The 14,230-nt window shown below is 40.8% G+C and overlaps 1 protein-coding gene across 3 annotated transcripts in view; it reads right to left on the reverse strand.

Annotated features, from left to right (window-relative positions):
* Positions 1 to 14,230, reverse strand: part of LOC128689058 (protein OS-9) — a 162,888-nt gene that overhangs the window by 64,604 nt on the left and 84,054 nt on the right. For all 3 annotated transcript variants that reach the window (XM_070087110.1, XM_070087108.1, XM_070087109.1), the window contains one exon: positions 9 to 201. In XM_070087110.1, the coding sequence (XP_069943211.1) occupies positions 9 to 201 (193 nt within the window). The remainder of the gene's footprint in view (positions 1 to 8; positions 202 to 14,230) is intronic.

The raw sequence follows: 14,230 nt of genomic DNA on the forward strand, positions 1-14,230 counted from the left end.
AGATATACCTTCTAAAGAATCCTGCAGAATCTGTGAGGCCTGGGACATCCCTTCTATGGGGTCCTGGAAGTTCCTGTCTACCCTGTCTTGGTGGGTGGACTCCTCTAAAGCAGATCCTCGAGCTTCCTGATTTGCTGAACTTTCCATTTCTTTGAGTTGACTGTCAAGAAATTCTTCAAGTGTTTCCATCTGCTTTTTAGCCTGAAATAATATTAAAACAGATTAGACAAGAATGGCTGACTGGAACAGTTCATAATTAACCTTTTGACTGTCGAAAGGCCCAATCCTGAAGTGTCTCCTGATGTCGCAAAATATTTGAAAAAAAAAAAAAAAAAAATCTTATGAAAATGTTAAGATTATTTTTCTGATTGTTTTAGTCAAAAAAAAAAAAAAAAAAAAAAAAAAAAAAAAAAAAAAAAAAAAATAAAAATAAAAAAAAAAAAATTCCTATCAGTACTTACCCAGATATAGAGGCATGAAGTTTGCAGAAAATGAGCTGCGTATGGCAACAGCGGCGACTGTCGCTCACCTGGTAAACTTTGGTTTACTTGTATTTGAAGGTTTGTTGTTTTTTTCACTATTTTATTTTTTCACATAACTTATGTGGCCTGTGAGACCAAAGTAAGGTGCAATGTACATATATACACTCGTTGTATACAACACAATAAGCGCACAAACATAATTATCAATATATTGTTTACAAAACTTGTTTACAAAAACAAACAATACAAATTTTTTTTTATTACTATTGTTCTATAATATAAATACCAATATACAGTCACTGGACATATTCCTAGAAGTTCTGCAGCTTGTGTAACTCTTTTGAAACATGGTGTCATACACAATGGTGTCTTACACTCCTCACACATAAAACCAGTGTGTGCATTTTTGTGGAAGTTTTTTTTTTATGTGCAAAGACAAAACACCTCGTCTGAGCAGTTTTCTTCAAAGTATTAGCAGGCAGTTGTGTTATGTAGTTATCCTAGGTAAATGGTCATGTGTCATCATTCCTTCCTCCTACCTTCCTGCATTCCTTTCCTGCCTTTCTTCCTGCATTCCTTTCCTACCTTCCTGCATTCCTTTCCTACCTTCCTGCAATCCTTTCCTACCTACCTTCCTTTCCTACCTTCCTTCCTACATTCCTTCGTCTTTCCTTAATTTTTTCCTTCCTTTCATCTCGTCCTTCCTTCCTTCTGGTTTCTATAATATCTTTCTTTCTTTCAACACATCGGCCGTATCCCACCAAGGCAGGGTGGCCCAAAAGGAAAAACGAAAGTTTCTCCTTTTACATTTAGTAATATATACAGGAGAAGAGGTTACTAGCCCCTTGCTCCCGGCATTTTAGTCGCCTCTTACAACACGCATGGCTTACGGAGGAAGAATTCTATTCCACTTCCCCATGGAGATAAGAGGAAATAAACAAGAATAAGAACTAGAAAGAAAATAGAAGAAAACCCAGAGGGATGTGTGTATATATATATGCCTGTACATGTATGTGTAGTGTGACCTAAGTGTAAGTAGAAGTAGCAAGACGTATCTGAAACCTTGCATATTTATGAGACAGAAAAATGGACACCAGCAATCCTACCATCATGTAAAACAATTACAGGCTTTCGTTTTACATTCACTTGGCAGGACGGTAGTACCTCCCTGGGCGGTTGCTGTCTGCCAATCTACTACCTATCTATAATATATATACACATATATAGTCACTAGATACTTTCATATAACTGCTGTTATCTTCATTCAGCAAGCTTGTCTTGTGTGTGTGTGTGGGGCTTATAATTGTTTTGAGTCAGCAGTCGGCAGCTGTCAAAATGACAAAGTCTCATTACTCACTCCCCCTACCGCCTGTCAAAACAATGGGGTCAGATGCTGCTTCCCCTCCATTCTATCTAATTATCTTTCTCCCTCATTCTATCTCTTTCAATCTGTCTCTCTCTTTCTATCTGTCTCACAGGTACACATAAATACAAGAATACATAGTGTAAATTACCTAGGATAACCCAAAAAATCCAGACAAAGTGCTATACTCTGCTTGAAGATGCGAGTAAACATGATAACACAGTCTTGTGGCTCTCTCTGAGACAGAGAGCTAGATGGATAGACAGGGAGCTTGGCAGACAAATAGACAGAAATGTTTGTGTACCAGCAAAAACAAAGAGAGGGCGATGGTCATCTAATCTTTTCTTATCAGCTGCACCCTCTCCCACCCTCATTTACGCTCATCAAACGTCAGCTCTTATCAGATGTTATCTCCCCTTATCCTGTCACTGTCATGGGGTGGACTGTTTTTCATGCTTCAAGGGAACATATTATTACACATTATTATTATTACGTATTCTTATTCTTCTTCTTCTTCTTTCTCCTCTTCCTCTTCTTCCTAATCCTCTTCTTCTTCCTCCTCCTCCTCCTCTTCTTCCTCCTCTTCTTCCTCCTCTTCTTCCTCCTCTTCTTCTTCCTCCTCCTCCTCCTCCTCTTCTTCCTCCTCCTCCTCTTCTTCCTCCTTCTCCTCTTCTTCCTCCTCCTCCTCCTCTTCCTCCTCCTCCTCTTCCTCCTCCTCTTCTTCCTCCTCCTCTTCTTCCTCCTCTTCTTCCTCCTCCTCCTCTTCTTCCTCCTCCTCCTCTTCTTCCTCCTCCTCCTCTTCTTCCTCCTCCTCCTCTTCTTCCTCCTCCTCCTCCTCTTCTTCTTCCTCCTCCTCCTCCTCCTCTTCTTCCTCCTCTTCTTCCTCCTCCTCCTCTTCTTCCTCCTCCTCCTCCTCCATTGCTTTTGGTCTCAAACTCCTCGAAATCATGAAATTGATCTTCACTGACACTTCCACCTGTGTTAGAGCATCACTTGGGAAGAGAAGAGTCCCAGATTTGCTGGGGAGTCACATATTTCTTACCGCTAGACATGCTGAAAAAGGACGACTGAAATGGCATTCCTACAATGCACCACTGGCTCGCTGATTTTTTTGCACACTGACCATGGAGACCCATTCTCTCACATGTGGGCCTACCAGCTTTCTCCTGCTTGATTTGAAGCTGCTAGAATTTATGCGTATAGATACATATCTCCTATGACGTATATATACGGCCGCGACAGTCAAGGGGTTAAACAACAAATGCTATCCTGTTAAAATGCCCCCCCCCCCAATGTGTATTAGTCCTAATATGAATTTTAGCCCCAGTTTTGTTACTGGAGATGCTTGCATTTTCCAGATTATTATTATTTTTATAATCAAAAGGAAGCACTAAACCTACCAGGGTCATACAGTGCTGCATGGTAGGAACTGATGCAGGATCTAAGGATAAATAAGCGTGGAGATGACAATAAAGGTAAAGTTAGGAGGGGCTGTGAGGAGTGCTAAAGAAAAGATTATCAAAACTTTGTGTAATAACTCAGTTGCGATCAAAAAAGTCGAAGAGGGAGTCTGGGTCAAAGGTGGGTCTGTCAGCAAGAAGGGAAAATAAAGTAAGGGCATTAGAGTGGTGATGATGATGGAGGAAAATTCTGCATGCTTGTTGATAGGCAGGACAGTCCAATAGAATATGGAAAACTGAAACAGGAACTAGACAATTCTTGCCAAGTGGAACAGGATGCCTCTTCATGAGATACCTATGAGTTAGACAAGTGTGTCCGATGTGAAGACTTGAGAGTGTTGTCTCCCAACCTAGGTATCGATGACAAGGAAGAGGCCAGAAACCCAAACTTGGTTTGATAGACTATAATTTATTGAGTCATATCAGCCCAACATTGTTGCCAATGGTTGTGAAGGTGGGTAGAGATTACAGCAAAATAGTCAGAGAATGGAATACAGTAGACTCCAGGTTTTCAGAATTAATCTGTTCCAGAAAGTTGGCTGAAATCCGAAGTAATATTTCCCATAAGAAATAATGTAAATCCAATTAACCCTTTCAGGGTCGAGAGGCCCTCTCCTAAACTTGTTCTCAGGGTAGAAAATTTTTCGGAAAAAAAAAAAATTATTTTTTCTTATGAAATGACAGATTCTTTTTCCGATCATAATGAAACCAAAAGTATAAAATTTGATGGAAAACTTACGAAATTATGCTCTCACGAAGTTAGCGGTCTTGCCGATGTTTACGCATCGGTGATTTCGCCCACTTTGAGCCCTATTTTTGGCCAATTCCTGTGTACTAGTCGACAAAAAAGATATTTATTTCGCTAGAACTCCATTTTTTCTATTGAACGAGTACAAAAAACCACCCATTTACCAATTTCAACTATCCAATAAAGTGGTTAGAAATTGGCAATTTTGCCAATTTTACACAAATTTCAGATGCCGCCAATTTCCAAATAGGGTTCAGAATAAACAAGAAAGACATTCCTGGCACTAAAATAACAAGTTCTTTGTTCGTTAGTCACATCCCCAGGCCCCGCTTATACAGTGGACCCCCGGTTAACGAACTTTTTTCATTCCAGTAGTATGTTCAGGTGCCAGTACTGACCGAATTTTTTCCCATAAGGAATATTGTGAAGTAGATTAGTCCATTTCAAACCCCCAAACATACATGTACAAAAGCACTTACATAAATACACTTACATAATTGGTCGCATTTGGAGGGGATCGTTAAGCGGGGGTCCACTGTATTTCTTTTGCTTTCCACTTTGAATTTTTATTCTTACAAAAAAAGAGAAGACTTACTGTTATGCAGACTACGGCATTAGTGTAGAAATGGTATAAATAATATCAGCGTACTTGTGAAAGAATATTTGATTCACCAGTTGACGTGTATTGGACACTTGGCATGATTTGTTTACTTTTGAACTTTGGTGAGAACTGAACACTTCTGCTACTTTGAGCTCAATTTCAAGGTACTTTTCATTGTGAAACCAATGAAAATCATCTCAATTTCTGTAATACGTCTTCCATTCTATAAAATGAGACCAGGAAAACTAAAATACGACCATAAATACCATACAAAAATACAGTGCAAAGTCGCTGTTTTAATTCAAAAGCACAAAGTTTTTTTTTTACCCATTACGCAGTGTGCTGCAGGATTTTTTTATACTGCGCACATTGACCACATAGACCCATTCTTTCATATGTAGGCCTACCAGCTTTCTCTTGATAGATTTGAAGGCTCTAGAGTTTAGGCATTCTAGTACGTCAAAAACCTTGGTGCGTAAGCCGTACTAGTACGTTGAAAACCCTGAAAGGGTTAATCTGTTTCAGACACCCAAAAATATTAACAAAAAATACATTTTATAGAGAATACACCTACCATCCGACTTACGACCTGCTCAAAATATGATCACTCGATTTACGACCATGTTATGTATGCAAATGTTCTGGGAAATAAACAACTGTTTGTGTTGTACAGTGTTTCTCCTAAAAAAAAAAAAAAAAAAAAAAAAAAAATTATGAAATGTTAGAGAACCTTTTCCCGATTGCAATGACACACACACAAAAAAAAAAAATTGACGAAAAACTGATGGAATTACACTCTCTTGAAGTTAGCAACCTCGGCGATATTTACAAATAGGCAATTTCACCCACTTTGAGCCCTATTTTCGGCTAATTCCATTGTTCCAGTCACCCAAACTCATAGCTATTTCTTTAGAACTCCATTTTTTCTATTGATTGAGTACAAGGAACTGCCCATTTACCAATTTCACCTACCCAATAATGTGGTCAGAAATTTGCAATTTGGCCAATTTCACAAAAATTAAAAAAATATAACAATTTCAAAATAAGGTCCAGAATGAACAATGCAGACATTCCTGGCTCTAAAATAACATTTTCTTCATCAGTCACACCTCCAGCCCCCTCTGATGTTATTACTCGTTTTCTATTTTGAATTTTTATTCAAATAAAAAAAATCGAAGATTTACTGTTATGCAGACTACTGCAATACTGTAATAATTGTACAAATAATGTCAACCCATTCATGACTGCATATCAAAATGGCTAGTGGGACATTTATTGGACAATGACATTTGTTTACTTTTGAACATCGGCAAAAATCAAACATTTCCCCTATTTTGAGCTCCATTTCCAGGTTCTTTTTATATATGTTTTCCATCCTATCAAATGAGGCCAAGAAAACGAGAATACAACCATAAATACTATACGAAAATAGACCACAAAGCTAGCATTTTTATTAAAAAAAAAAAGGTCGGATTTTTTTCTCATTATGCACTGCATGCTCCAGGATTTTTTTTATATGGTGCACACTGACCACACAGACCCATTCTCTCACATGTGGGCCTACCAGCTTTCTCCTGCTTGATCTGAAGCTGCTAGAATTTATGAGTATATATGTCAAACACGGTACCTCGTAAGATGTATATATACAACCGAAACAGTCAAAGGGTTAATGTGATGCTGATATTCAGTAGTAAGCCAGGGCGGACACGGTTGCACACATACATTCGATATATTTTGTATTACTCCAGTGTTTTTAGTGCTTGTACCTGCTAAATAAGCCACCATAGGCCCAAAGAAAGCTTCTAGTGCCAACCCTGTGGTAAAAAGGGGGAAAAATACTATCAAAATACTATCATACCATGGTCGGCTGCTGCTGCACCACGGTCAGCTGCTGCTGCTGCTGTAGCACTGTCAGCTGCTGCTGCACCACGGTCAGCTGTACTACTCGAAGATGTGGAGAGACTGTTATTGGTGTGGCTTATCGAGAATACCAAGAAACAATTAACCCCAGAGGGTTAGCCACCCAGGATAACCCAAGAAAGTCAGTGTGTCATCGAGAACTGTCTAACTTATTTCCATTGGGGTCCTTAATCTTGTCCCCCAGGATGCGACCCACACCAGTCGACTAGCACCCAGGTGAACAGGAAAAAAATGCCTGGAACTAGTGCTCATATTGGTGAATTTAAGGCCAGCAAAGGTTGGGTTGAGAGATTTAAGAATTATAGTGGCATACACAGTGTGATAAGGCCTGTTCTGGAAGAAAATGCCAAACATGGCCTACATTACTCAGGAGGAAAAGGCACTCCCAGGACACAGTGTCTCATCACTTATCACTACATCTTCAATAAAGGTAAGTGTCATTTATTCTTCATTTAGTATACTAGTACATGCACAATATATATTGTACATGTATCCTGCTTTTTGTGCATAGGAAAATGTATATTACATGTGGTAAAATTTTTTTTTTCATACTTTTGGGTGTCTTGAACAGATTAATTTGATTTCCATCATTTCTTATGGGGAAAATTAATTCGGCTTATGATAATTTTGTCTTACGAGGTGCTCTCAGGAACAGATTAATATCGTAAGTCGGGGGTCCACTGTATTTATTTGTAGTCCCAGGCAGACTACATCCAAGGTGTATACTTACCGGCTACATACACTGCGGCCTACAGCCACATTACCATCAACATACCATGTTCACCGAGTTTAATTGTTTCTAGCAACTACCTTTAAATGCCATCATAAACAAAGGGAGAAGTAATGAATAATTCATGCCGAGAATTGTAAACAAAAGCTTAATGTATTAAGAGCGGTTACTGGGCCAACGCAGATTCATACAATTTTCTCTAACACTGGACCAGAGAAAACATAATGTTTACCCACCACCTCATATAAACAATGCATGTTTATATGCTATGTAATGTGTTTCTTACATAATTTTGAAGAAAATATCATAGATGGAGTAATGAAAATGTCTATATTTATTTTTTTTTATTAACACACTGGCCGATTCCCACGAAGGCAGGGTGGCCTGAAAAAGAAAAACTTTCACCATCATTCACTCCATCACTGTCTTGCCAGAAGGGTGCTTTACACTACAGTTTTTAAAACTGCAACATTAACACCCCTCCTTCAGAGTGCAGGCACTGTACTTCCCATCTCCAGGACTCAAGTCCGGCCTGCCGGTTTCCCTGAACCCCTTCATAAATGCTACTTTGCTCACACTCCAACAGCACGTCAAGTATTAATAACCATTTGTCTCCATTCACTCCTATCAAACACGCTCACGCATGCCTGCTGGAAGTCCAAGCCCCTCGCACACAAAACCTCCTTTACCCCCTCCCTCCAACCTTTCCTAGGCCGACCCCTACCCCGCCTTCCTTCCACAACAGACTGATACACTCTTGAAGTCACTGTTTCGCTCCATTCTCTCTACATGTCCGAACCACCTCAACAACCCTTCCTCAGCCCTCTGGACAACAGTTTTGTAATCCCGCACCTCCTCCTAACTTCCAAACTACGAATTCTCTGCATTATATTCACACCACACATTGCCCTCAGACATGACATCTCCACTGCCTCCAGCCTTCTCCTCGCTGCAACATTCATCACAAATGCTTCACACCCATACAAGAGCGTTGGTAAAACTATACTCTCATACATTCCCCTCTTTGCCTCCAAGGACCCATCCGCTGACACGTCCACTCCCAAATATCTGAATACATTCACCTCTTTCATACTCTCTCCCTCCAATCTGATATCCAATCTTTCATCACCTAATCTTTTTGTTATCCTCATAACCTTACTCTTTCCTGTATTCACTTTTAATTTTCTTCTTTTGCACACCCTACCAAATTCATCCACCAATCTCTGCAACTTCTCTTCAGAATCTCCCAAGAGCACAGTGTCATCAGCAAAGAGCAACTGTGACAACTCCCACTTTATGTGTGATTCTTTATCTTTTAACTCCACGCCTCTTGCCAAGACCCTCGCATTTACTTCTCTTACAACCCCATCTATAAATATATTAAACAACCACGGTGACATCACACATCCTTGTCTAAGGTCTACTTTTACTGGGAAATAATTTCCCTCTTTCCTACATACTCTAACCTGAGCCTCACTATCCTCGAAAAAACTCTTCACTGCTTTCAGTAACCTACCTCCTACACCATACACCTGCAACATCTGCCACATTGCCCCCCTATCCACCCTGTCATACGCCTTTTCCAAATCCAGAAATGCCATAAAGACCTCTTTAGCCTTATCTAAATACTGTTCACTTATGTGTTTCACTGTAAACACTTGGTCCACACACCCCCTACCTTTCCTAAAGCCTCCTTGTTCATCTGCTATCCTATTCTCCATCTTACTCTTAATTCTTTCAATAATAACTCTACCATACACTTTACCAGGTATACTCAACAGACTTATCCCCCTATAATTTTTGCACTCTCTTTTGTTCCCTTTGCCTTTATACAAAGGAACTATGCATGCTCTCTGCCAATCCCTAGGTACCTTACCCTCTTCCATACATTTATTAAATAATTGCACCAACCACTCCAAAACTATATCCCCACCTGCTTTTAACATTTCTATCTTTATCCCATCAATCCCGGCTGCCTTACCCCCTTTCATTTTACCTACTGCCTCACGAACTTCCCCCACACTCACAACTGGCTCTTCCTCACTCCTACAAGATGTTATTCCTCCTTGCCCTATACACGAAATCACAGCTTCCCTATCTTCATCAACATTTAACAATTCCTCAAAATATTCCCCCATCTTCCCAATACCTTTAACTCTCCATTTAATAACTCTCCTCTCCTATTTTTAACTGACAAATCCATTTGTTCTCTAGGCTTCCTTAACTTGTTAATCTCACTCCAAAACTTTTTCTTATTTTCAACAAAATTTGTTGATAACATCTCACCCACTCTCTCATTTGCTCTCTTTTTACATTGCTTCACCACTCTCTTAACCTCTCTCTTTTTCTCCATATACTCTTCCCTCCTTGCATCACTTCTACTTTGTAAAAACTTCTCATATGTTAATTTTTTCTCCCTTACTACTCTCTTTACATCATTCCACCAATCGCTCCTCTTCCCTCCCGCACCCACTTTCCTATAACCACAAACTTCTGCTGAACACTCTAACACTACATTTTTAAACCTACCCCATACCTCTTCGACCCCATTGCCTATGCTCTCATTAGCCCATCTATCCTCCAATAGCTGTTTATATCTTACCCTAACTGCCTCCTCTTTTAGTTTATAAACCTTCACCTCTCTCTTCCCTCATGCTTCTATTCTCCTTGTATCCCATCTACCTTTTACTCTCAGTGTAGCTACAACTAGAAAGTGATCTGATATATCTGTGGCCCCTCTATAAACATGTACATCCTGAAGTCTACTCAACAGTCTTTTATCTACCAATACATAATCCAACAAACTACTGTCATTTCGCCCTACATCATATCTTGTATACTTATTTATCCTCTTTTTCTTAAAATATGTATTACCTATAACTAAACCCCTTTCTATACAAAGTTCAATCAAAGGGCTCCCATTATCATTTACACCTGGCACCCCAAACTTACCTACCACACCCTCTCTAAAAGTTTCTCCTACTTTAGCATTCAGGTCCCCTACCACAATTACTCTCTCACTTGGTTCAAAGGCTCTTATACATTCACTTAACATCTCCCAAAATCTCTCGCTCTCCTCTACATTCCTCTCTTCTCCAGGTGCATACATGCTTATTATAACCCACTTCTCGCATCCAACCTTTACTTTAATCCACATAATTCTTGAATTTACACATTCATATTCTCTTTTCTCCTTCCATAACTGATCCTTCAACATTACTGCTACCCCTTCCTTTGCTCTAACTCTCTCAGATACTCCAGATTTAATCCCATTTATTTCCCCCCACCGAAACTCCCTTACCCCCTTCAGCTTTGTTTCGCTTAGGGCCAGGACATCCAACTTCTTTTCATTCATAACATCAGCAATCATCTGTTTCTTGTCATCCGCACTACATCCACGCACATTCAAGCATCCCAGTTTTATAAATTTTTTCTTCTTCTCTTTTTTAGTAAATGTCTACAGGAGAAGGGGTTACTAGCCCATTGCTCCCGGCATTTTAGTTGCCTCATACGACACGCATGGCTTACGGAGGAAAGATTCTTTTCCACTTCCCCATGGACAACAGAAGAAATAAAGAAGAACAAGAGCTATTTAGAAAAAGGAGAAAAACCTAGATGTATGTATATATATATGCATGTGCGTGTCTGTGAAGTGTGACCAAAGTGTAAGTAGGAGTAGCAAGATATCCCTGTTATCTAGCGTGTTTATGAGACAGAAAAAGAAACCAGCAATCCTACCATCATGCAAAACAGTTACAGGTTTCTGTTTCACAGTCATCTGGCAGGACGATAGTACTTCCCTGGGTGGTTGCTGTCTACCAACCTACTACCTTGTCTTATTTTATTAACATAAAATAAGACATTTAATGTGCCAAAGAGTGATTATTATTATGTACTATTAGTCTTACTATGGAGTTAAGACTAGAGGGACACACTCTGAGTGAACGAGTAACAAAGGTATATTTATATGCTATGTAACATGTTTCTTACATAATTTTGAAGAAAATATCATAGATGGATTAATGAAAATGTCTATATAATGTAAAATAAGACATTTAATGTGCCCAAGAGTGAGTCACAATTATATGAGTGGCCCAGGCAGACGTGTCTGGTACCAACGATTTCAGAGCAGATGTACAGTGGACCCCCGCATAACGATATTAATCCGTTCCTGAGAGCTCATTGTCATGCGAAATTATCGTTATGCGAATGAATTTTCCCCATAAGAAATAATGGAAATCAAATTAATCCGTGCAAGACACCCAAAAGTATGAAAAAAAAAATTTTACCACATGAAATATACATTTTCCTACACACAAAGAGAAGGATACATGCACAATAGTAGATAGTACATGCACAATATATATTGTGCATGTACTACTCTACTAAATGAAGAATAAATGACACTTACCTTTATTGAAGATGCAGCAATGACTGAAGAGACACTGTGTCCTGGGAGTGGCTTTTCCTCCTGAGTACTGTAGGTCCTGTTTGGCATTTTCTTCCAGAACAGGCCTTATCACACTGTGTATGCCACTACGATTCTTAAATCTCTCAAACCAACCTTTGCTGGCTTTAAATTCACCAATATGAGCACTAGTTCCAGGCGTTTTTCCCTGTTCACCTGGGTGTTAGTCGACTGGTGTGGGTTGCATCCTGGGAGACAAGATTATGGACCCCAATGGAAATAAGTTAGACAGTCTTCGATGACACTGACTTTTTTGGGTTATCCTGGGTGGCTAACCCTCTGGGGTTGTTTCTTGGTATTCTCAATAAGCCACACCAACAACGGTGCTACAGCAGCAGCATCTGAAAGTGCTACAGCAGCAGCAGCAGCAGCAGCAGCTGAAAGTGCTACTACAGCAGCAGCTGACAGTGCTACAGCAGCAGCAGACGATGCTACAGCAGCAGCAGACGGTGGTACAGCAGCAGCAGCAGCAGCAGCAGCAGCAGCTGACGGTGGTACAGCAGCAGCAGCAGCAGCTGATGGTGCTGCAGCAGCAGCAGCTGACAGTGCTACAGCAGCAGCAGCTGACAGTGCAGCAGCAGCAGCTGACAGTGCTACAGCAGCAGCAGCTGACAGTGCTACAGCAGCAGCAGCTGACAGTGCTACAGCAGCAGCAGCTGACAGTGCTACAGCAGCAGCAGCTGACAGTGCTACAGCAGCAGCAGCTGACAGTGCTACAGCAGCAGCAGCTGACAGTGCTACAGCAGCAGCAGCTGACAGTGCTACAGCAGCAGCAGCTGACAGTGCTACAGCAGCAGCAGCTGACGGTGGTACAGCAGCAGCAGCAGCTGACAGTGCTACAGCAGCAGCAGCAGCAGCTGACAGTGCTACAGCAGCAGCAGCTGACAGTGCAGCAGCAGCAGCTGACAGTGCTACAGCAGCAGCTGACAGTGCTACAGCAGCAGCTGACAGTGCTAAGCAGCAGCTGACAGTGCTACAGCAGCAGCAGACGGTGCTACAGCAGCAGCAGATGGTACTACAGCAGCAGCTGACGGTGCTACAACAGCAGCAGCAGCTGACGGTGCTACAGCAGCAGCAGCTGACAGTGCTACAGCAGCAGAAGCATCAGCAGTTGACCATGGTACCACAGTACATGTATTTCGATAATATTTCTCACCCTTTTTACCACAGGGTTGGCACTAGGAGCTTTCTTGGGGCCCATGGTCACTTATTTTGCAGATAAAATCACCAAAAATGCTGTAATAATACGAAATGTTCCGATTGTATGCTTGGATGTTACCGCAGAGACTGGCTTGTAAACAATGCCACTGGCGGAACATGTGAGGCTGGCTCAGGCCACACATTAGACGCGTCTCAGACGAATAGTGTTGAGCGGGTTTTTTAGTGGTATGCGAGGCAAAATCTTAGCGATAAAATGTATCGGTATGCGGATTTAACGTTATGTGATGCCAACGGTATGCGGGGGTCCACTGTACTCTTGAACATTGGTAAAAATCAAACATTTCCACTACTTTGAGCTCAATTTCAAGGTCGTTTTCATCGTGAAACTAATCAAAATCATCTCTATTTCTGTAATATGTTTTCCATTGTATCACAAGAGACCATGAAAACGAGAATACAATAATAAATATTATATGAAAATACACCTCAAAATCGGCATTTTAATCCAAAAAAACGGTCAGTTTTTTTCTCATTATGCACTGCGTGCTGCAGGATTTTTTTTTATATGGTGCACACTGACCACACAGATCCATTCTCTCACATGTGGGCCTGCTAGCTTTCTCCTGCTTGATTTGAAGCCGCTAGAATTACTGAGTATATATACGTCCAAAACACTGGCTCATAAGACGTGTATATACGACCAAAACAGTCAAAGAGTTAAAGTGCAAGCACTGTACTTCCCATTTCCAGTACTAAAGTCCAGCTATATAAAAATAACCGGTTTCCCTGAATCCCTTCACTAAATATTACCCTGCTCACACTCCAACAGCTCGTCAGGTCCCAAATACCATTTGTCTCCATTCACTCCTATCTAACATGCTCACGCATGCTTGCTGGAAGTCCAAGCCCCTCACCCACATAACCTCCTTTACCCTCGCCCTCCACCCTTTTCGAGGACGACCCCTACCCCACCTTCCTTCCCCTACAGATTTATACGCTCTCCATGTCATTCTACTTTGATCCATTCTCTCTAAATGACCAAACCACCTCAATAACCCCTTTTCAGCCCTCTGACTAATACTTTCATTAACTCCACACCTTCTCCTAATTTCCACACTCCGAATTCTCTGCATAATATTTACACCACACATTGCCCTTAGACAGGACATCTCCACCGCCTCCTCGCTGCAGGTGTCGTCTAAGGGCAATGTGTGGTGTAAATATTATGCAGAGAATTCGGAGTGTGGAAATTAGGAAAAGGTGTGGAGTTAATAAATGTATTAATCAGACTTATTCC

The sequence above is a fragment of the Cherax quadricarinatus genome, chromosome 21 (genome assembly GCF_038502225.1).
Source record: "Cherax quadricarinatus isolate ZL_2023a chromosome 21, ASM3850222v1, whole genome shotgun sequence".
Lineage (NCBI taxonomy): Eukaryota > Metazoa > Arthropoda > Malacostraca > Decapoda > Parastacidae > Cherax > Cherax quadricarinatus.